Below are 26,690 nucleotides of genomic sequence, written 5' to 3'. Positions count from 1 at the left end.
ACACACACTCCACCAAAACCCAGCACTCCATGTGAGTTTATACTATGCAGGATTTTTTATTAAAAATCCATTCGTTGACTCATAAAAACATAAATTTTGTATATCATTTTTCACAGCATCCAGCCCGACCTCGGCAGGTCAGATCAACCTTGCCGGTCTGCGCAACAACAGTCTGACCAATCAGGACGTCTCCTTTGACCCCTGCAGCGACAACCGTTTGAGAAACTCCTGCATGTCGCTTGACGAGAAGACTCGCACCATGAGCAGGTCGGGCTCCTTCAGGGACGGCTTCGAGGAAGGTAAGAGGAGACAAGAGAAGGAAGGACAGATGTAAGGGAGGTTACTCAATATTCGGTGACTCTGTGTGAGTTCTGGCCCTGGTCTTCAGATGTTTGGAGTAATCTGTAATTACACAGTAATCCTTTTCAAAGACCTGCACGCCTCCATCTCTTTGTGACTGTGAAGCCTCTCCTTCCTTATTCCACATCTCCGTGCCAAAAGAATTATTATTCCGTTTGTTTAGAGAACATTAGGACGGATTACAACTGCTCCTCTAAGAAAATCCCTCCATCCCCTTAGAAATCCATAATCAGCTTTGGTGCGGCTTTGTTTTTTTCATAAGCTTGTTTATTGGGAAAAGTACCCAGCCGTGCTTTTCCCACCAGCAAGATGACTCCCTGCTCAGGCGAGCTTGCTCCGCTGGAGTCTGCTCAATCCTCAGGGCTAATAGAAACACAGCGCTTTGATTTAGAGGAAAAAACTGGGAGGGAAGGAAGGAGGTTTTGTATGGTGTTGAAAATAGTTCTATTAATGGCTAAAAAAGTCACACATTAATATTAAATAGCCACGGCTGGTTGTGAACTTGCATCTCAGCGAAATGCAATATAAACAATACACCACAATGTACACACTTACCCACAAAATAATGCAGACACAAAACAGTGTTTGTAATTAAAGAGCACAAGGCTTAATTTTTCATAACAAAAACTGTCATCAGGTAAATCCAAAAAGTTTGCACTCCAGAGTTTTCAAAAGGTGTTCTGGGCGATGTAGTTAATCAGTAAAATCACATATGATCATCACGGACTGACAGTGGAAAGTAGGGTTGCGACCATATGTGATTTTCACAGAACAATAACTATCTCATAAAATATCACTGTATACAGTATTTCAAAGTCATTATAATTCTCATCAGTTACAGTGACCCTTAACCCTTTGACACCTGGATCGCCATCACTTTTCTTGTTTTGCGTTCAGACGTCTGTACAAGTGTTTCGTTTTTATGTATTTATGTATATGTCTTGTACTTTTTATTTATTTATTTTATCTAATTTTTGGTAATTTCCTCCTGAGTCGCTCATTGCCCACTTCCCATGTTTTTGAAAGAAATCATGCCAGTTTGCTCAGGTTTCAAAGGGTTAAAGGAATGAAGAAAGGGTTTGTTTTAGGAGGGAGGAGGGGTCAGATTTTTATTTTTTAATCATGTTTTTTCAAAATATCAAATGAAATACAGAGATACAGAGTAATATAACAAACAAAATCATCTAGAGTAGACGCTTACATTCTTATTAAGTGTGAAGCAATAATCACATAAATCAGTCCTTCTTAACATCTAAGACACTATGACGGCTTAGACAATGTGTAATTTTGCAAATGCATGAACTTTGTGATGTTAAACTTATTTCAAAAGTCATTCATGTTGTTAAACTTAAAAGCGAAGACCAGTGATGAAAACAAAATAAGAAGGTTCATGTAATTGTCTAAGAGAAGGAGACAGTTGTCACTCTTCTATTATACAGCCGTCTTTAAAAGACACGCCTGATCTTTTCCCCGTATTTTGAAGCTATTATACAAACCCAAAGGTAGCGCACATCTAATGTGCACATGCACAATAACACAGACACAGGCTTATTATTATTGCGCCCCCCAGTAGCACATCTGCCTCTCTTTCCCAGCTCCATGACTCTGTCTTCCCTTTCAGAGCAGGAGATAATTACAGGGATCACAGTGACAGGCGTGAGAGAGACGTGATGACATACACGAAACCTCCGAAAACTTTCTCTCTCTTTGTGTGTGTGTTGGATCGCAGTGTGTGGGTCTGCGAGGACATGCGGTTTGTGTGTACATGTGTATGTTGTCGAGGTGTAACGTTACCAGACCGTTGTTAGATTGACAGGACAAAAGTCACATCATCCACCCAACACTTTGTCAGACCTGTCCTGTGTGGTAACAACACCAAGACACAGTGTCACTTCATCCCCTCCACCCAGACCCTCCCTCGCCTGCATGCTCTCCTTTATATTTGCTCACCTTCTCCCTATATTTGTAGAAACATATTTTCCAATAAAAACGGATTCATAGATTATATACTTATTCCTCTGAGTTAGTTGTTCAGAAACCGAGAATAATGGTTGTTATATCTGAAAATACCACCGACTGTCTGTTGCCATTTTTTATTATGAGACAGCTGTGTGCATTACATCACAATATCAACGAAACTGTGGAGGAAAACTAAAATGTACATTAAAATGCTGTCAATGTTGCTGACAGCTTAGATCCAATCAAGTATTAACAGTGGTGGAAAAACACTCAGCAGAACGGAGGAAGTTGAATGTTGACCCCCAAACCCCAAAAGTGTCTCCCCCAACTTTGAAACAAAACCTAAGCCCTTAGTGGAGCCAATTTTAGACATTTTGAATACCACTGAATACCACTAGTATGTAGTACTGCATCCTATCATGCAACCATATCTTATGTTATTGTATATTAAAAAAAACAGCAACTATTAGTGTCAGATACATTAAGTGGAATAAAAATTAAAAAATTAAAAAATTCCTTCCAAAATGTTGAGGAATTAAAATATAGATGAGCATAAAATGGATATACTTGAGTGCAACAACCTCAAAACTGTGCTCCACTTGAGTGAATGTACCGAGTTAAATTTTGCCAGAGTATGAAAAAGGACAGATTCTCAATGCTAAAACAAGCAGCAACATGTGCACATTTGCCATCAATAAACTGCCAAACAGCAGGGTCATGAGTTGGACTCGAACCCGCGGTCGCTACGAGAATGACTTTGCCTTCATTTATGGGGCGCCTGCTTTATCCACTGAGTCACCCAACGCCCCTATTGGTTGATAGTTTTGTCTATAAAATGTTGGGAAATGCCCATTATGACACCCACACCGCAAAGTGATATCTTCCATCCTTTTTTTGGATTGTTGGTTTTATTAAACCAAAAATCCAAAACCTGAACATAGTAATTTTACTGTCATGTATGACAGTAGAAGCTGGAACCAGGGAGTTTTTGTTTGAAAACTGAAATAAAAAAAAACCCTTCAAAATAGTTGTAATAATGTATTTTCTGTCAGTCAATGAATCAAGTCATTGTTGCTGGAGTCAATTTCAGGTCTTAAAACGATGACAAACGTTAAAAGATCTCATCACATGACCTGCGCAAGCTAATTAATGTGATTTAAACAGACAGCGGTGAATCTAAATTAATATTTTTCCTTCTTATGTGGCTCCCTGCACACCTCACTGTCTAGACCGAATCAAGATAAAAGTGAGTCCTCAGTAAACCGATGTCTCTGAGGTGAATGAATGCATGAATGTGCCGGGATCAGCCTAACCTCTCTGTGTGGTTGATGACATCACTACCGCTGATCCTTTCTGATCTGCTCCCAGGCAGGAAACAGAGCTGGCGTTGTGTCCTGGCCTCTGATGTGTGATTAGCGGCTGAGTCATTAGCAGAGTAATGCTCAGGCTGTCATTAGTTGCGCCACAGTCCAACTGTAACGTGTAGGAGTTTTTATCTTTATGACCGCAGAGCAGTTTGGGAGGAGGCGGGAAGAAGGAACTGGGAACACTAGGCAGAACGGTGTTGGGTGGGAGCGGAGTGGGTGGTGTGTGAAGGGGTCTGTTATAATCATGGTGATGTTGTGTGTACAGACGTATTTTCTAATCCCCACCTTTGCTTGTGGTTTTTGTCTCTTCAGTTCATGGATCATCCCTGTCTCTGGTCTCCAGCACCTCCTCCATTTACTCCACGGTGAGTGCACAAAACGTCAAGAGTTAATCAGGAATTAATGTTATGCAAATTCCCTCTGAATCCTGGTACACTCAATAATTGCGCAGTACAGAAACAATGTGTTTTTTCAATACTTTTTATTTGTGAACATTTTTTTCATGTTATAGTGACAATGAGCAACCCCCCCCCAAAATCAAACATATCGATAAGTATGAGGTCATGGGATGTTTAAAGAGTCAAAGCAAATGTTCCTAATTTAAGTATAGAAGCAACATGTGTTGTGTATTTAAATTGCACTACTTTTTTTTTTGTCCAAAAAAGCACACAGACAACTGGGGTTTTTTAAAGGAGGGGACCAGTATACTGAATTTCACACATTTGCTTGACGCAGCAGTTGCTCCCGAGTGGAACATAATCAAATCATGTCCTAACAGCAAATGAGCATCTGACTATCACGTTGCATCATGTAACATTAGCACTATCTGTCGACATTTAATCCATTAAATTTGCAAATCTGTCACATCATGTAAACAAACAACATAGGCTTACCTATCAGCTGTGCACATGAGACTGGATCATAAGGCTGGATCTACAGAGACGTAAACACTTACAAGATGGATGAGTAGCCCACTTGCTGTCTTCATACATCTATAATAATACTTTTTCAAAGCAGAAATCGCACGTTTTACATTGTGATATAGCAAGTAGCCTAGGTTGTTATTGGTGTTGGTCATTTTCCATAAAATTTCAGCTTCCTTGTGATCCCCCTCATACCATCCTCCACCTTATTTAGGTTTTTGTAGTGAAAATAGGAGCTATTGTTGAGGTAATAATTCATTTCATCTTGAAGAATTTGCTGTTCCTCGTCCATTGCGGCGCCTTCAAAGCGAGCGACGGGAATAAATACAAACACAGCATCTGACAAAAATTCAGCTCAAAACAGCACACTGTGTCACTCACAGCCAGTAAGTACATCTCTTTCACTGGCATCAAAAATGTTTAAATATTAGAACCGTTTTCGTTTTCTTGATAGACTAACTCTGACATGTCTTGTCCTATCACCCAAAAACACACAACTTTCTACTGGCTGCATTAATCCATTTATAAACGAACATAATAATATGTTAATCACGTTGTTTGTGATATTGCTTATTACTAATGCAACAAAAAGTTGGATTTAGCTCAGTGACGCTGTCAGCGCAGGTGTAGGCCACTTTTAAATTTGCCAGATCGTGCCATAATGACAAACGCTGGCTCAGCTGGTTGCATAAAATCAGACCAGTGCTAACTCGCACACCAGACCGGACAGGCAAAACCTGAAATCAACCCAACTCTACTGACAAGTTTATTTTTCAACTGTAAACTGTTCCACTCAGGACATATCACAGTCACAACACTTTGTTAACACAATTTAGTGCATCACAAATGTCAGCCCTAACACTTAGGAGACATACCATGTAAATGCAGTGCTCCTTACTGCATATCATTACCTCAATCTCCTCATATTTTCTGTCCCCTTCTCCACTGTAAACTGTGCTATTCAGGCAAAAAAGGCATAAAGAAAAAAAACAAAAAACAATCATGAACATGTTTAAAAAATAGATTTTTTTTTCACTCAAAATATTAATATTAACATTAGTCTCAAACATACAGACACTCATATGCATTTCTCTACTTAAAAGTATTAAATGAATCTGTAATAAGAGCACCATCAGTATTAATATCACTTCCACCTACTCCTTTTCAGGCATGAAATACTTGCTGAATATGTCCGATGGCATTCTGGTGCTGTTAGTCTTGCTTATATTTTATTTTGTTTTACTTGGCATGTTCAAAATAAATATCGAACTCATTTCACACATTTAGTAAAGAATCAGTATCAGCTCAATTATTCAACCCTAAAGAAAAAAGGGGGAAAAAAGCAGGCTCTGTGTAACTTTGGTGTTATCTAGTTTTGGAAAATCTTTTCAAAGTATTCTTCACTTCACGTAACTCCACAGTTCATGTGGAAACCAGAGCAACCAGTTTGTGGTTTTGCCTTTAGAATGATGAAATATTAAGTGTTTGAGTTTGCAAAACACACTGTTACACATTTAATCCATCCAGATATCTGACTCAAACACCCTGTGAGAAAAAGGTTTGGCTTTGTTGGGACAGCCCACATGAACGCACAGTAGCCAATCAGAGCCCAGTCTTCACAGGAAAGCCCCTCCTCCCTCTGTGGGCTGGTTTACTCACCTGGGCAGGTGGAGCAGAGAAACACTGGATCTTTACTTGGCACTGGCTGGTCCTTTGAGCCGGAGAGTCTCAGGTTTGAATTCAGAGGGGGGAAGAGAGTGGAGGCAAAGATGATGGCGACTTTATCCCTGACGGGCACCGTCACGCCCTGGCAGCTAACGGTAGGGATGAGGAGGACTGTTAAGTGCAGCAGTACTTTACTCTGCTTTTTTTAATTTTTCTGTCGGAGGTGTAAATCAAATATATGATTACACAGAACACAGATGTTTTCTGTTAACTTTTTGTTGCTTGTGTATAAAGACCTTGCTTTACTGCCATGATGTTGTCAGTTCATGGGATTGCTTTTGTTCCTGATGTCCTGCTGCAGGATTTTGCATCAGAGTGAGATCTCTGTGTTTTGTCTGCGTTTCTGAGGCAGACCAGCTGTTCTGTTTGTATTATCTCGGATCGACTGGTTCTGCGTGCGTGATTGACAGCTCTGTTTGGGCGTGTAGACCATGTGTGGACAGATGCCACTTTGTAAAGCAGCTACTCATGCCGCAGAACACATGTGCTTTAAACATGGCTTTACATGCACAGACACATTAGGCTGTTGAAACCTGTTTTAATGCTTTGTGGTTGGTAGGTGGAACCACATGAAAAATCGTTAATTATCACATGTTCTGCGCCTTTGCTTATGTCATAACACAAGAGATGTGTTCAGGCTGCCCACAGGCCTTAAAAGTTAAGGTTGTGGATTTAAAAAGAAGATAATGTTAAGAAACTTTAAAACTACAGTAGAATTAAATATCATTGGATAAATATGACAGATTAATTAATTACAAGTAAATACAAAATTTAATTGTGAAAATTTTATAAAATAAATAAAATCCTAAAACAGAAAAAAAAGAAAAATTAACAAAAATTAACAATAACTACAAGAAAGAAATTAGTTTTTTAAAAAAAAGACGGACAGAAAAAAGGATATGACCTGTAAAAAAGTTCTTAAAAAAATATAATAATTTTGTAAAATAATTTTAGATATGGAATTATGTATATTACAGTGTTTCCCTTGCTACTTTCATTTTTCCCTGGAAATATTTCCCTAGCTTTTTAAAAATAATTTCCCAAATCTACTAATTTCCTGCAATTTATGAATCATCTGTTACTAAGTTGCTTATTGCCTTTTTGTCGTGTTTTTAAAAGAAATCACACTAATTTGGTCAAGGTTCAAAGATTTAAATACTTGTGAAAGACACATGAAAGGACAGTAATGGCGCTCCAGGTATCAAAGGGTTAATAGCCTATGACTAAAACAAGCAGCGGATAGTGTTTTTGTTTTCCCCTGTAGCTGTGGGTAGCTAGTGACCAAAGAGCATCATTCTTTACAGTTACTATTCCAAAATAGCACAAATGGCGGACGGTGGAACAACCAAAGTTACTGTGGAAATCCCACCCAGTAAAAGAAGGAAAGTCGATAAATTTCACTGTCACTCGCTATAAACCAGGCGTAACAAAAGCGTCAGTCAGGTTGAGAGAAAAACGTTTTCAGATGCAGTGTTGGTGCACTGTGTAGCTTGTTTATATGTAAATACGGGTGTTACATGTTTCACTGTTGTGGTGAGCAGCGGCAGCAGCAGCGGGGCGTGATGTGTTCGTGCGAGCATTTGTTTTGCCTGCTCTCACACTGTATGCATTTTTCTACCTGTCTTTTCTTACTATTGTTCTGTGTGCAGCCCATAGAGACAATGGGATTCTCCCTCTCTCTCTCACACACACACACACACACACACACACACAGAGAGAGGGAGAGAGATGAGTGAAATGCCTTCAGGAGGATATCTCTGCTTTCCAGACATATTACACTCGACAATCTCCTCCACAGTTTATACAGCTCGTCACCATGGAGCCAATAAATCAGACAGGAGTCAGGACATGTGCGTGGTGCTTGGTCTGACCTGCGGCTGCTTCAGCTTCTTCTTTTTCATTAAAGCATGTCAGATTTCAATCACTACTTCCTCTAATGATTTTCTCTTCTTCTGATGTTTGTTTTTACAGAATGAGGAGAAGTCTCAGTCGGAGGTAGGCATCAACCCGCCCACACCACTTCTATCCTGTCTTTAATTTTCTGTGCAGTGGCTCAACTTGTTGGAACATGGGGGCGTTTTCACAGTTGTATCTAGTTACACATGTATCTGTATTGTGAGTGACCCTGTAACAGGCTCTTGTTCCTCTCTGAACACCTGTGTACACCTGTATGCGCTCTTTTATGCAAGCACTGTGTTTCATCTCTTAACCTGAACGTATCAGAGCTCCAATCTGGGATCCTCCCTTATTTGTTGCAACAGTTTTTTTTCTCCATATTTTGTCTAGATGCGTGTGTCTGGTATTGCATGTTTTTGTGGACCAGGCATGTATGCTTTCGTCTGCGTTGTTTTGATGTTGAGCTTTTTTTGCAACCTCAGATCCGCAAGCTGCGTAGGGAGCTGGACGCCTCCCAGGAAAAGGTTTCCGCCCTGACGACACAGCTGAGTGCCAACGTAAGTGAGCAAGCACGCAAACACACACTCCTGACATGTTGTTTATTGTGCCACAAATTTAATCATAAGTATAGCCATTGAAAAACTAATGTTGTTGAGGATTTTATTTTAAGGGAACAGTGTATAGGATTCAGTGGCGTCTGGCAGCGAGGATTGCAGATTGCAGCTGAAACGTTTCCCGTGCACCAAGTGTGAACTCCCGGTTAGGATTCTTTCAGTGTTCAGGAGGTATAATGGTGTAATGGTATAGTCCTGTAGGTATCAGGTATAATGTTGATCACAATCACCATCTTGAGTTAGTGTGTTAGCATGCTAAAATTAAAACTAGCACTGAACCCAAAGCACAGCTGAGGCTGAAGGCAGCATCACTAGTTTTGCAGGTGTTTGATCATAAAGCAAAGCTGTCAATACGACACTTTAGAGCACCGAGGCTGCGCAGCAAAATACAGAAAAAAATGACTGAAAGAATTCATGTAATATCATGTAATTATATCAGTAATTTTAGAAGATAAGCTCTATGTAATCAATATGCCATGACCTGAAGCAGATTAAAGTTTATCAATAGCCACATTCTCAACCATTAAAAAGCTGTGATTTGGCACTCTGTTGCTCCCAAGCACCCAAATATTTCCCAAACGCACGCAAGTATGTTGCGTGATATTCATCAAATACTGAGCTCCCAACGAGCACTTTGCTCCCAGAAGGTGTAATTTTACATCTGACAGAACCATCAGGAAATCTCTTAAAGCGTCTCCAGACACGATCCTCTCTGCCACCTAACCGTCTGTATTGCACAAGTCTCGCCACGCTTCGCTTGTGATCTGCTGCCTGAGTGAGTGTGCGCTGGTGGTTTAACCGTGGATTCGAGATATGGAAGGAAGGCATCGGTGTTAGATTACAGCCAAGAGTCAAGTCTCGGCACACTGCGGAGGGACTGTCGCAGATGTGGACTGAAGATTTAGGGCTAATGACGCCTGGATACAAGAAGGCGTGGTGTTGAAAGACAAACTGAGACAGAAAAGAGGATCGGGGGGGGTTCATGAGGTGGGCTGTAGTGTGTGAGGGAGGGGTTTCGTCTGCTCAAATATTTGATTACATGCCACGGACAAATGAGGAGTTATCTGAACACGCCTCAAAGCCCCCAAGGCCGAGAATCTAAGAACATCCTCTTAAGCAAAAAGTCACGACTTGAATCACAAATCAGTCAACAGTTAAATCAACTCTCACACACGACCTGCAGGCACCTGCGGATCATTTCTGTTTGTAAAGTCTGAAGCCTCATACAGTATCGTGAAGGATGACCCCACTCACCCTGATGTGTTCAAACCAGTAAAATCTGCAGCATCACACTCAAAATTGAAGGTTTTAGATCTTTGAGAGTGCGTATTTGCTGTATATAAATACATTTATAAGTTTAATCCTTTATCTCTACATTATTGAAACTGACCCTATAGAAACTGAATTTATTATTATTGTTGTTGTTGTTATTAATATTTCTTCAAAAGAATTGGCTTGTAAATGTCTTGAAAATTAACTTAATTTGGCATTTTTTATCAGAACAGGTGAAAATTTTGACATTTTATGGGTTTTGCACGTGAAAAAATAAAGCCCCACATTTAGGTTTAACCTAGATATACAAAATTTGGTCGGCATATAAAACATCTCCAGACACACAAAAAAGTCTCTTGAAGCCATGCCCTAAACTCAACATGAAGTCAGCCATTTTGAATTTACTGTGCAATTTAAGTGTATTTTTCACCATTCACAAGGGTCAAAGAACTGCCAGACACACCGTCTGTACATTATAACATCCAGAAATCTGTCAAATCAAACTGTATTGAAAAAACGTTTACCCGAAGTTGGCTTGATGTTGTGTCTCAGATGAATGAATGGCTCTAGCTCCAAGGGCTGTTTCTGGTGATGATGTAAGATGATGTAACGGTTCGGCTTCAGTGTTGTGTTTGTAGTGTGGGAATCTGTCCAAAGCCACTCATTCATCACCAGCCGTTATTATTTTTCACGATTACTTGGATTTTGTTATGCTTCCATTTTGGTGCGGCGATTACTGGACTGATGTCATGTTTGGGTTTTTAGCCCAAGGTTGAAGCTGTTGTGTCGACAGCTCTCACATTTTCTCGGATGCAGGTTGTTTTTCTTAGTTCAGGTCTATGCTTGTTGTTCCAGCTCAGTTGAGAAGTATTAAGTCCTTCTTAAATCAGCTTTCTCCACATTTATTCAGTCATTTGCAGTACAGTTAGCTTTCTGCAGTTAGAACCCATAGCTGTATCGTCTGAATTGACTTCCAGCTCACTCTGATCCCAATGAGTCCAGAAACTGCCAAAAAATTGAGACACAATCCAGGCTTGCAGTATGTATGCATGTTTCGAAGAGATTTATGAGAAATTTCTTTGTAGCGTGAGACTATTGGCGCCTTGTATTTTTGTTGATTTTATCTCTGTATGTTTAAGCTGGAAGAAAGTTTTGACTTATGTCACTGTTTGTTAGCCAGATATCTGATAAAGGTACGGGTTGAATTTGGCTGAAGTGTGGCGAACTACTGATTAGATTCTAGGATTGGTAAATATGTATTTAGCCATAATTATTTTGCTTTTTTTAAAATCAAAGATTAGCGGGAAATATTGACATAGATCTTTAAGTCTCTGGTTTACATTTTGCTTATCCAATTTATTTTTGTGACAGTTCTACAACTCTGTGTCTCCTGCAGGCTCACCTGGTGGCAGCGTTTGAACAGAGTCTGGGCAACATGACCATCAGACTGAAGAGTCTCACCTTGACGGCAGAGCAGAAGGTGAAAACAGCTTCTCTTGTTTTATGTGCTGTTAAGTATTAAAAGTGCACATTCAAAGGTGATTTATGGCTTTGAACCTCATGATTCTCTCTGTGTAGGACTCTGAGCTGAATGAGTTGAGAAAAACCATCGAGCTGCTGAAGAAGCAGAACGCTGTGGCTCAGGCTGCTATCAACGGCGTCATCAACACACCCGAACTGACGCCGAAAGGGGACAGGACAGGTACAGACAACCACTACACAAAGCAGGGAAATTTGAAGGTCAAACATGCAATTATTATGTGTATTTTGTGGCATGATTTTACAAGTCGACTGTAGTCATGCAATGAAATTATTTTGTATTTTTCCATAAAATATAACTCGTAAGTATGTCAAGATGCAGTCCTGCACACTCATGCCACAGTGAGGGACACGTCCATGAGAAAAGCCTTTCTACCACACGTCGTACAAGAAAGATCCCAAAATTTGTCTGACGCACAAAGCTGCTAGAACATTGCATTGATAACAAACAATTTAATGTGTAGGAGATCTTAATTTATCAATAAAGTGTTGAAGTTGAGAGCTCCAGTCTTCAAAGGGTCAAACAGCTTATGAAAGCGTCTGAAAGCAGCACAAGAAAACTGATGCTGATGATGATACTCTATTTTAGTCTTTGAAGGCCGTTTTCCTGTCATGAAGCGGACAGCACTGACTGGTTGATATCTGATATTTTATGAAAGACATATCTCACAAACACGTGTATTTCCTGCCCTCGTCTGTCTCTCCTCAGCCGGCAGTAACGGCAGCTCACAACAGCAGCAGCAGCAGCAGCAGAATCCGCAGAATCCGCAGCCGGACCTGCGCATCAGGAGGCAGCACTCCTCTGACAGTGTCAGCAGCGTCGCCAGCGCAACCAGCCACTCCAGCGTGGGCTCCAACATGGACAATGACGCCAAAAACAAGAAAAAGAACAAAAAGAACTGGGTGAGATGCTGTAAATTTAAACAGTGTGCGTGATGAACTACTAACAAGCAGCCAGCCCACGTCTCATGGTGGTTTGTTTTTGTCTTTGTCTCTTCGTGCTTTTTCATGTCTGTGTTGATGTCACATGCTTGGGTTTCTTCCCTCTAGGCATCTTTCACTGGGGAAAAGGTGAATACGCTTAGGATTTTCGTCTAGTCAGTCCTGTTAAATTACATGTAAAGACTGATTTGGGGGTTTGCAGGTCAAAAAACATCAGACATTTATGTTAAAATTTAGTGGTAGTAATCCTGCAAATTACCAAACCATTGTTTACTGGCTAGTATCTAGTCTTAGTGTCACTTCATTAGTTGTTTCTTCACTTGTAATCATACAAAATATCATCTTACATACTTACAATTTTTTTTCTTTTTGTTATAAGACTTTTTTATGCACCGGAGGTCAAGTCAAGGAAGATGACGTAGGCAACTTTTCTAGCCCTCTGTTGTCCCGTAGACTGAAGCAATGTTGTGTTAGCCGCCTGTGCTTGTCACTATCTGATCCAGATGTTGAGTTTTAGGAAGAGCGGTGTGGTGCTCTGTGGTAGCTGTTAAAAGATGTGAGCTCGTGTAGAGTTTCCTGCTTTAGCTCGCAGTGATAATAAACGACCCTCCTGTGTGTGGATGTGCGTCCAGCTGTCACAGTTTGTGTAGATGAGACCCCACAGGAGGCTCCTCCATGCAGGTGCTCACTCAGAGTGTGTGGAGTCTATAGGGGCGGTGTGTGTCGCAGAGTGTATAATGGATCATGAAAGACTTCCTGTTTCATGGTGGTTGTGATGTAGCATTAGCTTGCAGCTGCCAGGAGGTCAAATAAAACCCAGCTTTAGCCTTATATGGGCCTCTGGTTCAATCTCTGTCCCTCCATAACACATTAACACACGCAGACCCATATGAACATGTGCTGTTTTGTCTCTCTGTCTTCCTTTGCTTCGCTTCATGTGGCAGGTCTATGAGGTAAGAATGGTATGCGGTGTGAAATAAAAGAAACAAAGCAGCCTAACCCCAGCACTTTTTCTAGGTTACTAACCTCCTGTCCTTTTCCTCCTCCTGTCCTCTGCTGCCACCGTAGTGCCTGTCCACTCCTCCCTAACACTGCCTCTCCCTGAAAACTGCTCTTATGATGCTTGAGCCAGCTCTTAAAAGGAAAAATCCACCCAAAAATACTTGAACACTGCCAGAAATTGGGCATTGTAGTGAAAAGAGCTCATATCTCTAAATCTATAGTTGATGTGGCAGAATGTTTAGATATGTTTGGTGCAGCTATTAAGACAAAAAATTGTAAAGATGTCCTTCAAAATCACAGACAGTTGCTGTTTAACACCAATTTTAAAAACTTTTTTTAAGAATGCAAGACTGCAGAGCAGAAAACAGAGAAAATGCAACGTAGCAACAGCTTGCTGATGTGACTGTTTTATCAGTCACAATACTTTGGAATTTCTCAGGAGTTTGTTGAAAAGTTTGTAGGGGATCACAAACTTGAAAAGAAGCAGGGATAAGAGTTAAAAGTGTACGCGGTGGATTTCTCCTTCAAACACAAACTCTTGGTCAAATAATAAGAGAAAGTCAAACAGTTTGTTTTTTTAAAGATTTTTTGCCAAAAAATGCAGATTTTTTTTTTAAAAGGAGCACAGATGAGTACAGCTTACAAAGCATTGCTGCCTTACGTAGTGAAGAGAAAATTGGGAAATAATGCAAATATGTTGCTCATTATGCAAGTTTAGAAAAATAAGAAATGGTTCAACTACAGAGTTAATACAGTGTAAATTATATTTTTAATATGTAATTCTCCATGTGAAGAAACACGTACACACACACACATATAAATCTGTCTCATTCTTGTGTTCAAAAATCTGAAGTCTGTGTCCCAAAAGAGACACTGTCCACACTGTCAACAGCTCCCCTTGAGATTTCTCCTTTAATATTTTGAGAAAGTTAGTAATAACAAATTTGTGTCTAATTTCTTGACCTGATTTTTAACATTTATAAATTTAAAAAACAATGATAAGATTCCAGATTACTTTACCTTAAAAAAACCCAAACAAAAACAGTGAGCTATAATTATAAATCCATAGCTATATACTCACACTCAGAGTTTGGGTTTAGAGCTGTAGCTCAAGTAATAAGACAGTCTACCACCAGTTCCCTTTCTCCCTGTGACTCACTTGCACTTTTTCACAGCTGTTTTCCTCCACTTCCCCCCGGCACAATCCTCTTCTCCCTCTCAGCCGTGTGTTTTTGGTGTGTGTGTTCCTCACCTGCTCACTGTCTCCATATTTTTCCTTCTGTTATTTCCACATGCAGCTACGAAGCTCCTTCAAACAGGCGTTTAGCAAGAAGAAATCTCCTAAGTCGGCCTCTTCCCACTCCGACATTGAGGAGATGACGGACTCGTCACTGCCGTCCTCCCCTAAGCTGCCCCACAACGGCACCACAGCCTCCAGCCACATGCTCAGGAACACACACTCCAACTCACTGTACGTACGCAGCGTCCTCTGTATGTGATTGTAGCACTACTGAGGGAAGAGCTTTTTCTATATAAATATATACAAAAAAGTCTCAGTGAAAACAGTATAGATGAGAAAGCTACAGAAGTCTGCTTAATTCATAATATTTCATGTCACTAAACAGTGTTTTACTGCTTGTAAATGTGTGTACGTACAGATTGTCAGAGTGTTTAGACAGCGAGGCGGAGACGGTGATGCAGCTACGCAGTGAGCTCAGGGAGAAGGAGATGAAACTGACCGATATCCGCCTGGAGGCTCTCAGCTCCGCCCATCAGCTGGACCAGCTCCGGGAGGCTATGAACCGCATGCAGGTCTGCTGACACACACACACACACACATACACACACTTATATTAGAGAACATTACACTCAAGGGCAAGTCAGCACTGAATCGCAGTGTGCAAAAAGTCATGTTGCACTTCTGGCCACAACCCAAAAAGTGATGTCACAGCAAAGGTTGTGGCTCTCACAGCTGGTGATAACCACCAGTTATGACATCATTGACTTGGGTGTTGAGCAACAGTTTTCATTCTCAGTGTTCAACTTTTGTTCCCCCCTTTAAAGCATAAATATTCCTGCCACTTTGAAGACACTGATAGTAACTTTTACAAAAATAACTTTGTAATTTTTGCTCAAACTGTTAAACTAGGCAGTGCTGTTCAAACGTAAATCAAGACTTACTGAATTGCCTATTTCTCACATCTGCAGGTGGAGATTGAGAAGCTGAAGGCGGAGAATGACCGTCTGAAGGTGGAGAATCAGGGCAGCAGGATGGGCTCCCAGGCATCCATTTCCTCCTCCCCCCCACCTCACACACACAGCCAGGCCCAGGGAACCGGGCCGGCGCTCTCCCAGCACAGCCTCAACCTCGCCACCAGCGAGTCCACCAGCCTGGGTAAGACAGAGCTGATGTTATGGGACAAACACAATTCCTGGTAGATTTACATGAGGTGCTGAATGGGCTTTAATCAAATATCACAGACATGAACAGTTGGGGCATGAAGTATAAAAGCATTGACTTTATTTTTACCTAAATGCGTTTTATACATAGATTAGTTATTCAGAGTAGAGATTAAAAATTTCTGTCACTAGCACACAATTCTGTATGTGCTCTGTATGCTTCTGTATGAGATCATTGTAGACAGAAAGGGAATCATTACCTTCACAGACAGAGATGGCATTATATGTTAGTGAATTTACAAACACTTGAATAACCTGCTTACTGTTGGCTTTCTCCAGTGAAAACATGAAAACACTTAAAATGATCATTTAACTTTCCATTTTTCATGAGAAATGTAGAAACTTTGTCTTACTTTGCTCTGCCCTCCTATCAGACATGCTGCTGGACGACACCGGTGGAGAGGGAGGGATGAGAAAGGAGGGCCGACATGTGAAGATGGTGGTCAGCCTGGACGGGGACAGCAAGTGGGGAGAGGTGAGACGTGTTTTAGTACAACACAAACTGTTCTGTGTCAGTTAAGATTGTTACATACCTGAAAGCTTAATGATATCTAAAACCAGTCTTGTTTTTCCATCGCAGGAGGGCCGGCCGCGACATTTTCTGATCGGTTGCATCGGTGTGAGCGGTAAAACCAAGTGGGACGTCCTGGACGGAGTGGTCCGACGCCTATTTAAGGTAAACATATAAAGGAATACCTGCAGTCCAGAATCAGATAAAGAGACAATGTCAGAAGCACCTCATTATAAGTGTAAAGACAGTGTTTGAAAGGGATGTAAATGCATTAAGGATCTTGTAAATGTCTGAGTCTTGGCCATCAAGTTTTGTACTATGACACAAAATGCACACAGTTGTTTAAAAGAAAACTATTTCCTCTATAAAAAGGTATACAAAAGCCCATACATCCAAATGATGGAGCACAAGGTGCTGGATAAGAAATCATACAAAAGATGAAAAAACAGAGTTGTTGCACTATTCTATGCGACCATGAATGAACACAAACTTAATTTAATTACCACTGAAGTGACATTTCAAGCTACACACTCTTCATCAAACAAAATTCAATGCAGACACACACCTTCAAATATGTACCAGATGACCGACAGGTGACCCGGGCCCAGTCAGTACTTAAAAGTGTTTCTAAGTCTCTGTCGATGAAGAGCTGTAGGTCAAGACCTCACTTTGGTGGTAATTTAATTACATTTATGTTCATCCATGGGGCTTAGTCAATTGTGCAACCTCAGTTTTTCCAACTATTTTGTGTATCACACACAGAAATGTCCTTCTAATCGGCAAAAACATTTTAATTTAAACCTGAGTTAGCCTTATAGCTGGTATCCTTTTTAGAAAAAACACCCTTTAAATGTCAGGATTTTGTGTCTGACAGGAATACATCACCCATGTGGACCCAGTGAGTCAGCTGGGTCTGAGCTCGGACAGCGTGGAGGGATACAACATCGGAGAAATCCACCGGCCCAGCATCCCCAGCGCCGCACACACACCTGAGCTGCTGCCCTGCGGCTACCTGGTGGGAGACAGCAACACCATCAACATTCAGCTCAAAGGTACCAGCTCCTCTGCCAATTATTATTCTGTTCTGCCAGTCTGTTATAAGTTAACACATCTTTTTGTTTACAGAGAAAAACTGCCAAACAGTCACCATTCTTTTAAAAAATCCAGTTTAAAACAAGTTCATACAGTGTCTTAAGTCTATTTTTCTTATTTCTCTCAAGTCTGACCTTAATTGGCACAACACTGCTGCATAACTACAAGCTTAATAAAGAGCAGCAGTGTTGTGCCATCTCTTGACTTAAACATCTCTTGACTTAAAAATCCTGACGTTTGTGTGTTTCCAGGTGTGAGCAGCGAGAACGTGGACTCGCTGGTGTTTGACACTCTGATCCCGAAGCCGATGCTGCAGCGCTACGTCTCCCTGCTGAAGGAGCACAGACGCGTCATCCTGTCGGGCCCCAGCGGTACAGGAAAGACCTACCTGGCCAATCAGCTGTCCCGACACCTGCTGCTGCTGGAGGGCCGACCTCTGACCCCGCACGCCGTCGTCACATTCAACGTGGACCACAAATCCAGCAAGGTAAGCACAAATGTGTTTTCTGTATTCTCTGTGCTCACATCTGTCAAAGTTTGTGGATTTCTGCAGAGGGCTAAAAGTGAGTGGAATTTTTCTTTAATGGATGAGAAAACATACTGGTCGTGATGGTTTAGAGGTTATATTTGAATTTGTCAGCCATTCATGCTCTGTTTCTAATCTCCAATATTGAAATAGTCTGTTGTACACGTTTAATTTAATACTGTTGAAATGAATTACAAGTCCAACTTTCATATTTCAAACATATTGCAATGTGCTGCACATTTTACAAGTTTTTAAAAAATGATTGAATAATTACAAAATGTAATCATAAAAATAAATAAAAAAAATAAAATAAAATAGTAGCAGGATGATCATATTAGGGCACCAGGTGGTTAATTTTAACACACCATAGCAAAGAACTTGACATCTAAACATTATAGTTTGTGTTGCTCACAAAGATGTTTGCAGAAAAATCCAGTGTTTAAAGAAAGCAAACATGACTGGTAACATGAATTCAAATATTCTCTGTCTCTCTTTGAAGGAGTTGCGTCAGTACCTGTCAGGGTTGGCAGAGCAGTGCAGCGGTGTCCCGGGGGTGGACAGCCCTCTGGTGGTCATTCTGGACAACCTGCACCACGTCAGCTCTCTGGGAGACATCTTCAACGGCGTCTTCAACTGCAACTACCAGCACTGGTCAGTACACACATACACACAAAAATCATGCCAAAAATGAAAGGGGACGTATTGTGCTTTTATTAATTTTACTGTCATAGTGTTTTAATGTCGTATGTTCAAAGTAAACATGGCCAAAGACAGATAGGAAAACAAAGACATATAAAGAGCAGAGCAAACAGAAAAAAAATCAAACAGATAAGTATGAGGTCATTGGGGGTTTTAAAGAGTCAAAGCAAATGTTTCTAATTTACGGTAGGTTATTGCACATGATACAAACAGTGATTATGAGAGATCTCTATCCTTCAAATAAATGCACCATTTTTCTCACCATTTTTTTGCAATCATATGGACGAGATTATCTTTTCTAGGAGATGTAAGTGTTAAACAATGTTGACAAAAAGGCCAGCAGTGGGGCAGTTTTTCTAAGCCAGTATTTTGTTACTTGCTGCCAGCAAGATCCTTATGAGATAGGTATCATCTTTACTCATGATGTGTCCAAGATAAAGGGTTGTGAGTGAGGCTTCGGGCTGTCTTTAATACTCTGTTTACAACATTTTATTTCTACTTTGAAGAAAAGCTAAACACGCTCTGGTAGAAAGCCAACATACTATCATAAGGCTAAAAATGATCATGAAGACCCCTTTAATATTTAAATGACATCACTACTTAAGTAAGGGCTGAAAAAAAAAGAATATATATATATATATATATATATATATATATATATATATATTTGTAAAGTATAAACCTACAGCATGGCAATTAACCAAAAAATATTTCATTGGTGACTTAAAATGTTTTAACTGAAAGTAGAGCCCTATTAGAACAGCAAACACTTCATATCACAGGTCAAAATTTGGGCTTTACAACATATTATTATTAATAATAATAATAATAATAAAATGATGATGATAATAATATAGTGATAATGATAATATTAATAATAATAGATAGGACTTATAAAGTGATTTCCTATGTAATCAAAGACGCTTTATGTGAAATGCAAAAAGAAAACAATTACAAAATAAAGAATACAAAATACTATATAACATTCATCTGTCCTTGGACCCTCACAGTCCAAAAGTTGTATCACACAATGCAAAGCAGACCAACTCCCTGTCAACCTCTATATTCTGATGCAACATATCGAGTGACTTATTGATTATAGTGCAAGTGTAATTAATAAACTGGTGTTACCTGAAAAGAAAGGATAACCCGTGTTTTTCTCCCCTCTCAGCCCCTACATCATCGGCACCATGAGCCAAGCCACATCATCTGCCCCCAACCTGCAGCTCCACCACAACTTCAGGTAAAGTGCTGCTCACTCCTCCAGCCACTGTGGCAGCTCGACATATTGAGAGATTGTCTTCAGATGCATTTAAATCTGGGGAAACTGTAACCATATTGTACAATACTTTAAAGATGTCACATACCCCTGTGCTCTCTGATCAGGTGGGTGCTGTGTGCCAACCACATGGAGCCGGTGAAAGGCTTCCTCGGCCGCTACCTGAGGAGGAAGCTGATCGAGACGGAGATCGGCAGCCGCACACGCAACATGGAGCTGGTGAAGATCATCGACTGGATCCCGCGGGTTTGGCACCACCTCAACCGCTTCCTGGAGACACACAGCTCCTCTGACGTCACCATCGGTGAGATACTGACTCACGTTTGATAAATGTCATTGTGTTGAAACAATCAGCGTCTTACCTCTGTGATCTGTGACGGCAGGACCTCGTCTCTTCCTGTCCTGTCCCATGGACGTGGAGGGATCCAGGGTTTGGTTCACTGACCTTTGGAACTACTCCATCATCCCCTACATGCTGGAGGCCGTACGAGAGGGACTGCAGGTAACACACACACACACACACACACACACACACACACGTTTTTGTCTCTGTGAGCTTGAAATATCAAAAACATTTCATTTGCACTTTATGTAAATGGGAACTTGTAATTTTTTTTATTTGATTTTTGATTTTGGGGCCTGGGATTTTTATGATATTTTTGTTGTAACAATTAAAAAATGATTTATACAGAGACGTGATCTGACATCCTGAGAGGCTTTTTAAAGGATCCAGCTGAATGGAGTCGAAGTGTAATGAGTGTGAGAATAATACAACGGTTCAGATTTGCCCTCTCAGAGGACCGGGGTTATGTTCATCAAAGTGAAATGGATTCAATTTGTAGTCTTAATCTGCATGTAATTAGCATCTGATTCAATTAAGCAGCAGCTAATCAGCAGAATGCGACCTCTGAGTGGAAGTGAAGGGGAGGAATCTGTTTCTCATCAGCTCAGAAGAGGAATCACAGTGTGATGTTTTTGATATGCCACTTTAAACGACATTACTGTGACTTTTTTATGCCATTTTGGATGCCATACTACACTATATCTTTTTAAGCCATTTTGGATGACATACTATACTATAACTTTTTATGCTATTTTGGGTGACTGGTGATAATGAGAGCTAGAGATACAATCAAATCTTGTATTATTTTTTTCCTTTTTCATTCTTTCTTTCCTTATTTCTATTGTCTGTTACCTGCCAAGGGACCATTATTATTATTATTATTATTATTTTATACTAATATCCACTAATATGCTGTGTCCTCTTTTAAATAAACATTAAGTAAATAAATAAGTGAAAAGCAAAAATAACAGTAACAACCCATACCCAATAAGAGTAGGTGTAATTAACAGTATATAAACAGTATACACGGAAATAATAGTAATAATAATGGAATTAAACCCAATCCAGACAGAGTGAAATAAAAAATTAAAACATAAATTTAAAGACAAATTAAATAGATTAATTAAAATAGAGGAAATCTCATAAAGGAGTGATTTAAAAAAGTTTCTAATTCTGACATACTATTATACTACGCTATCATACTATGTTATTTTGACAGCATACTATATCATGACTTTTTATGCTATTGTGAAGGACATACTGTACCATGACTTTTTTATGTTGTTACGTACTATACTATGACTCCTCAATGCTAATTTGGATGACATACTAGTGTGTTTCAGTGTTGCATTCTGTGTCTCTGTAGCTGTATGGTCGCAGGGCTGCGTGGGAGGACCCTGCTGCTTGGGTGATTGACACTTACCCGTGGTCAGCCACACCCACTCCATCTGATTGGCCCCCGCTGCTGCAGCTCCGCCCAGAGGATGTGGGATTTGATGGCTATTCTGCCCCGAGGGAAGGTGTCAGGAAAGAGCCACCACAGAGCGACAGCGATGCAGACCCACTGGTGAGCTAAAAAACACATGAAGAAGAGCAGACTTAGGCAGGGCAGTCATGCAGACTCTGCAGAGCTCTCTTCCAACATTGAAATCTTGCAAAAACATGGGGAAAATGCAATGAGCAACTTAACAAGACATGGCCCAGAAATTGGCAAGAAATTAGAAAAAAAAAATTACAAGAAAATAAGCAAAAAAAACAAAGACAAACAAGGAAATTACCCAGAAAGAAGTGCCAAAGATTGAGGAAAAAATATTTACCTTTTTTTCTGTAATATAATTTTAATTCTAATTAAAATTATATTTTGGTTATTTTTCTTTCACCCTTTTTTTCCAAAATAATTTTTATGTCGTTTTTTTTGAGCATTGTGGGACATATCTTGCCAACTTCTTCATTGCCTTCCCCCTACGTTTTCAAAAGAAATCAACCCAATTTGCTTTTTAAGCATTTTCTTTAACAGGATGAATAGCTTGTGAAAAGCATCTGAATGAAGCACATGAAAACTGATGTTGATCCAGGTTCCAAAAGGTTAACCTTGGAAGAAATGATTTGGCCAATGAGACTTATACAGAGACTTGTTTCTGCTGACAGATGAACATGCTGATGCGTCTGAAGGAGGCAGCGACGTCATCGAGCCCGCAGAGCTACGACAGCGACTCCAACAGCAACAGCCACCAGGACGACATCCTGGACTCGTCGCTGGAGTCGACTTTGTGATGCCAACACTGAGATCGGTTTTCAGGAGGAACTGTTCTCACCAGGAGAACTTCTTGTTTAGAGTATAATTTAATGCCACAAAATCCAGCCACCTTAATTTGGGTGCAGGTAACCCAAATATTTAAAAATTAAAAGGATCAAACTGCATTTCAGAAAAACGGGCAACAAAAGTTTTTACTGCACTGCGCTGTTTTTTTTTCTTTTGTTTGTTTGTTTGTTTGTTTTTCACCGCTGTGGCCCGTGGCTCCTCTCTCAGGAGCCTGACATCAGACAGACACAATAAAAGCACACAGCCTGTCACTCTCGGTGAGGCGGCGTCATTACATCACCAGCCATCAGCATCTTAAACACCAGCCAGGAGTCCGCCATCCTTAACTGAGCCACAGCATCAGCTCCAGCTCATCAGGCTGCGACGCTCCTGCTCCCGTCCAGCCGCAGCGCGTCTGAGCCGCCTGCAGGTGGCGATACAGACCCTCGTCTCTGGAGTGAGCCTGAGCCACCAGCTGCTGAGAACACATGGATGAACAACCAGCAGCTTTCTGCTCTTCCTCCTCCTCTGTGGTGGAAGTTTACGGTGCGATTGCTGGAGGATAAATCGAGCCAAAGTGAATGCTTAGTCCAACATCGTGCACCCCAAAAGATCATTCATTTTACATCCCAAACAGTTTGATTTGAGTCCTAGTTCCCACAAAAAAACAAGGACTTTCAGGAGGGAAATGCGTTAACTGGGAACATTCACCGTGGCTAGATTTATCCTTTTAATGTTTACCATCGTTATTCTATCTGTGTTGTAACTTTCTGCGTGACTTCACATTTTACACCTCTACGTTCTTGCTTTGACTCACAGTCCTTTGAAATCTTCATGCACATTGGCCCAAACAGGCTGTTGTAGCACAAATGTCTCTTGGTGCTGGACTGAACTGTAACAAACAATGCCTTACTCTTTTTCTAAACAGACTATGTGCATTAGCCGATTCTTTATTTGTCTAAATGGCTGTAAACCTAACAGGGCTCCGAGTCGACTCCTCTCTCCTCGAGGAGCGGCGTCGACCTCTCATCATATCAAACACCGATGCCGAGGGATTGAATGAGAAGCAGTACTTTGGGTTTTAAACATTTAAGTTGTATGCATGTATGACCCAGTGCTGTGAAGCTGGTGTAAATATTTGGACCACTAGCAAGAAAGAAAAATATATAGATGTTTGTTTTGGTGCTTGAAATTTTGCAGGTTGATTGGGTGAGGGAAGTTTAAGATGTGCTGATTTTATACCTCATCCCCATCCTTTAACTGTCAACGCTCATAGTCTATGTGATTTTGTGATGAACAAAAACTGTCCTAACAAACATGTTGATAATTAAGTGAAATCTAGTGTATATGCTGCTTTGTTTATAGTGATATAATTCATCTGAGGTTAAAGGTATAAAGGTGCTTGTGTTTGAATGATTATGTAAAACGGTTTTGACATTTCTGTGGCGTAAAATATAAAGAATATTTGCTTTAAACTTCCTGGCCTGCCTTCTGTGAAGGGCATGCGGACGTTTAACGCTCATGTTGTCCAGCACAGCTTCCAGTGCTTTCAGTGTTTTTGATCCTATGCAACATTCATTCAGATCTCCAAGCAGAAGCCAAAAGCTGAACATATATTTTGTCGCCCCCGTGTGTGGTTGTCAGCACTGTTGAGACGTACAGTGTAAAACCAGATCTGTGAGGACTTTTCAGTTTTGTGGCTCATGTTCTTTGTTCGTGTGTGTGTGTGTGTGTGTGTGTGTGTGTGTGTGTGTGTGTGTGTGTAGTTTATAGTTTATAGAGGCTCTCCTGCTATGGTCCTTGTAAGCACAAAGAGACTAATTCTCTGTTCGTCTTGCCTGCTCTGAGATGTGTGGATGTTGTCGAAGCATTTGTCTGTCAGTTTCACAAACTCAATGAATGTTTAGCCTTCTTTGCTATGTACATTTTTTATATGTAACATAACTTTGTAAATAGTTGATTATGTCGCAGCATTTTGATGACTTTTTTCTAGCCGATTTGTTACAGTACTTGAAAAAGGAGTATTTTGTGTACAGTCTCTTTACATCAGAGCAGATTGATGCAGTTTGTCATCACTGGTCTGTCCAGGGCTCGGAGAATTAAATCTGATATCACTGTACTAGTCTTAAGTTATTGTGATTCAATAAAATTAATGATTATTTATGATTGAATTTTGCCAAATTGTTCCTTTAAAAAATGAATTGAATTGAAAAACATGGGGAAAGGGCAATAAGCAATTTAACAAGACAAGAAATAAGTAAAAAATTACAAGAAAATTACCTAAAATTAAGAGAAAAAATGGTAAAATAATAGAAAATAACCCCCAAAAGTGCTGAAAATAAAATGAATGAATACATTTTTTCTGTAACATAATTTTAAATAAATGAGTAAATAATAATAGATTTATTATTATTATTATTATTAATAAACTTTTATTTTTAAACAGATTTTATCAGTTTTAAGGCCAGCAGCTTCTTACATAAGCTGAAAACAAAACATGGTTATATTCTCAATATATATATTTTCAACAAATTAAAATACTGTCATTTTTATTAGTCTGACTCTCAGAAGTCCGAGTGCTACAGGAAAGAGACAAGTACACTTGCTTTTGCTCAAAAAGTGGAAAACCTACAACTCCCAGAATGCACGACACCGCAACGCCCGCAGTTGGATGACGTGTATGAAACAATATGGCGGCGAGCTGAAAACAACAGTCTCGTCGCAGTTAGGTGGTAAGCTAAAATGTGTTTTTAAAAGAGTTTATAGGCGGGAAATAACGCGGTACCGTTTTTTTAAATGTCAGCCTCCGTTTTTGAAACCGTATGACGCTTGCTTCTTGTCAACAAATCCAGGTATCACAGCCAAACACTGTACTAAAATATGTTTCTAAAACATGTTTGTGTATGTGCGGGAAATAAAATGTTGCTTTTGCTTCTTACAAGAGGAGACAGAAGTTAAATTACTTTTGGCTGCCATCTTTAGTGGAAGACATAAGCTGTAAATGCCAAAGCAATAGAGCGGTAAAGTAATGAGTCCCAAAACGCGGAAGCCCATTAGCCTTTTAGCTCGTCCGATTCCCTCGTCGTAATGTCTATGGGTTTTTTGAATTGGGTTTCCGGTAAAATGCTTTTAATAAGGTCTGTGGTTAACACAGGCTAAAAATATGTAGACGTTTTGTTCTGTAACATAAAATACGTCTGCTTAAACACGATTTTTAACGTTTACGGTTTTAAAAAAGGCGGTTGCTAACAAGTAGCTAAATGGGACTACAGTGTTTGTCGGGGACGTTAAACGTCATCACACTGGACACAGAAACTCCTCAAACCCACTTGTTCGCTTTTACAGCTTTACAGATGAGCTCTCGAAGTTGTAAATTTATCTGTTTATAATATTTTTCGATCGCGTTTTAACGTGTTTTTAAAGTGTTCGTGGTTGTGACGTTTAAGTCGTGCGACCGCGATGTAGTTCGTGTATAGCCTAACAATAGCTTTTTACTTCGGGGTATTTTAATTTACGCTTCAAAACACACAAAAGTGATGTTCATCGGTGAATATTATCATGCTTAACAAAACGTGTAAGTCTTATAAATTTGTGTTCATCAGGGAGCTCATTTTTGGCGATAATCGCAAATCCCATTCAAAAATCCCCCTCGTCAAAAAGGTTTTTGACGAGGGGGACCAGTGCGATGCCAACTTCCTGGTTGGTCTACAAAAAAACACGTCATCCCTTCGCCACCCTGAGTAACATGAAGCCGAAGGCACAAAAATATGAAGACTGTTTTATTACAACAAATGATATGAAATATGCTGTCAATATGGAGTCCCCTTACAGATGATGTTTTACATGTTTGCGAAACGTGGAGCTTCATCACTTCTCGTG

At 40.1% G+C, this 26,690-nt stretch overlaps 1 protein-coding gene across 2 annotated transcripts in view; it reads left to right on the top strand.

The window, feature by feature from the left end:
• nav2a (neuron navigator 2a) overlaps positions 1-24,982 on the top strand; it is a 99,376-nt gene extending 74,394 nt beyond the window's left edge. For both annotated transcript variants that reach the window (XM_042490803.1, XM_042490793.1), the window contains 20 exons: positions 117-299; positions 3,999-4,051; positions 8,306-8,329; positions 8,713-8,787; positions 11,513-11,596; positions 11,695-11,818; positions 12,365-12,558; positions 14,898-15,070; positions 15,258-15,411; positions 15,808-15,994; positions 16,434-16,534; positions 16,640-16,735; positions 17,445-17,622; positions 17,914-18,149; positions 18,688-18,839; positions 20,059-20,130; positions 20,274-20,470; positions 20,550-20,668; positions 21,876-22,076; positions 22,658-24,982. In XM_042490803.1, coding sequence (XP_042346737.1) covers positions 117-299; positions 3,999-4,051; positions 8,306-8,329; positions 8,713-8,787; positions 11,513-11,596; positions 11,695-11,818; positions 12,365-12,558; positions 14,898-15,070; positions 15,258-15,411; positions 15,808-15,994; positions 16,434-16,534; positions 16,640-16,735; positions 17,445-17,622; positions 17,914-18,149; positions 18,688-18,839; positions 20,059-20,130; positions 20,274-20,470; positions 20,550-20,668; positions 21,876-22,076; positions 22,658-22,783 — 2,729 coding nt within the window. In that variant the 3' untranslated portion in view covers positions 22,784-24,982. The remainder of the gene's footprint in view (positions 1-116; positions 300-3,998; positions 4,052-8,305; positions 8,330-8,712; positions 8,788-11,512; positions 11,597-11,694; positions 11,819-12,364; positions 12,559-14,897; positions 15,071-15,257; positions 15,412-15,807; positions 15,995-16,433; positions 16,535-16,639; positions 16,736-17,444; positions 17,623-17,913; positions 18,150-18,687; positions 18,840-20,058; positions 20,131-20,273; positions 20,471-20,549; positions 20,669-21,875; positions 22,077-22,657) is intronic.
• The last annotated feature ends 1,708 nt before the right edge of the window (positions 24,983-26,690 follow it).

The sequence above is a fragment of the Plectropomus leopardus genome, chromosome 1, assembly GCF_008729295.1.
Source record: "Plectropomus leopardus isolate mb chromosome 1, YSFRI_Pleo_2.0, whole genome shotgun sequence".
Lineage (NCBI taxonomy): Eukaryota > Metazoa > Chordata > Actinopteri > Perciformes > Serranidae > Plectropomus > Plectropomus leopardus.
This window is presented reverse-complemented; position numbering and strand designations above follow the sequence as displayed.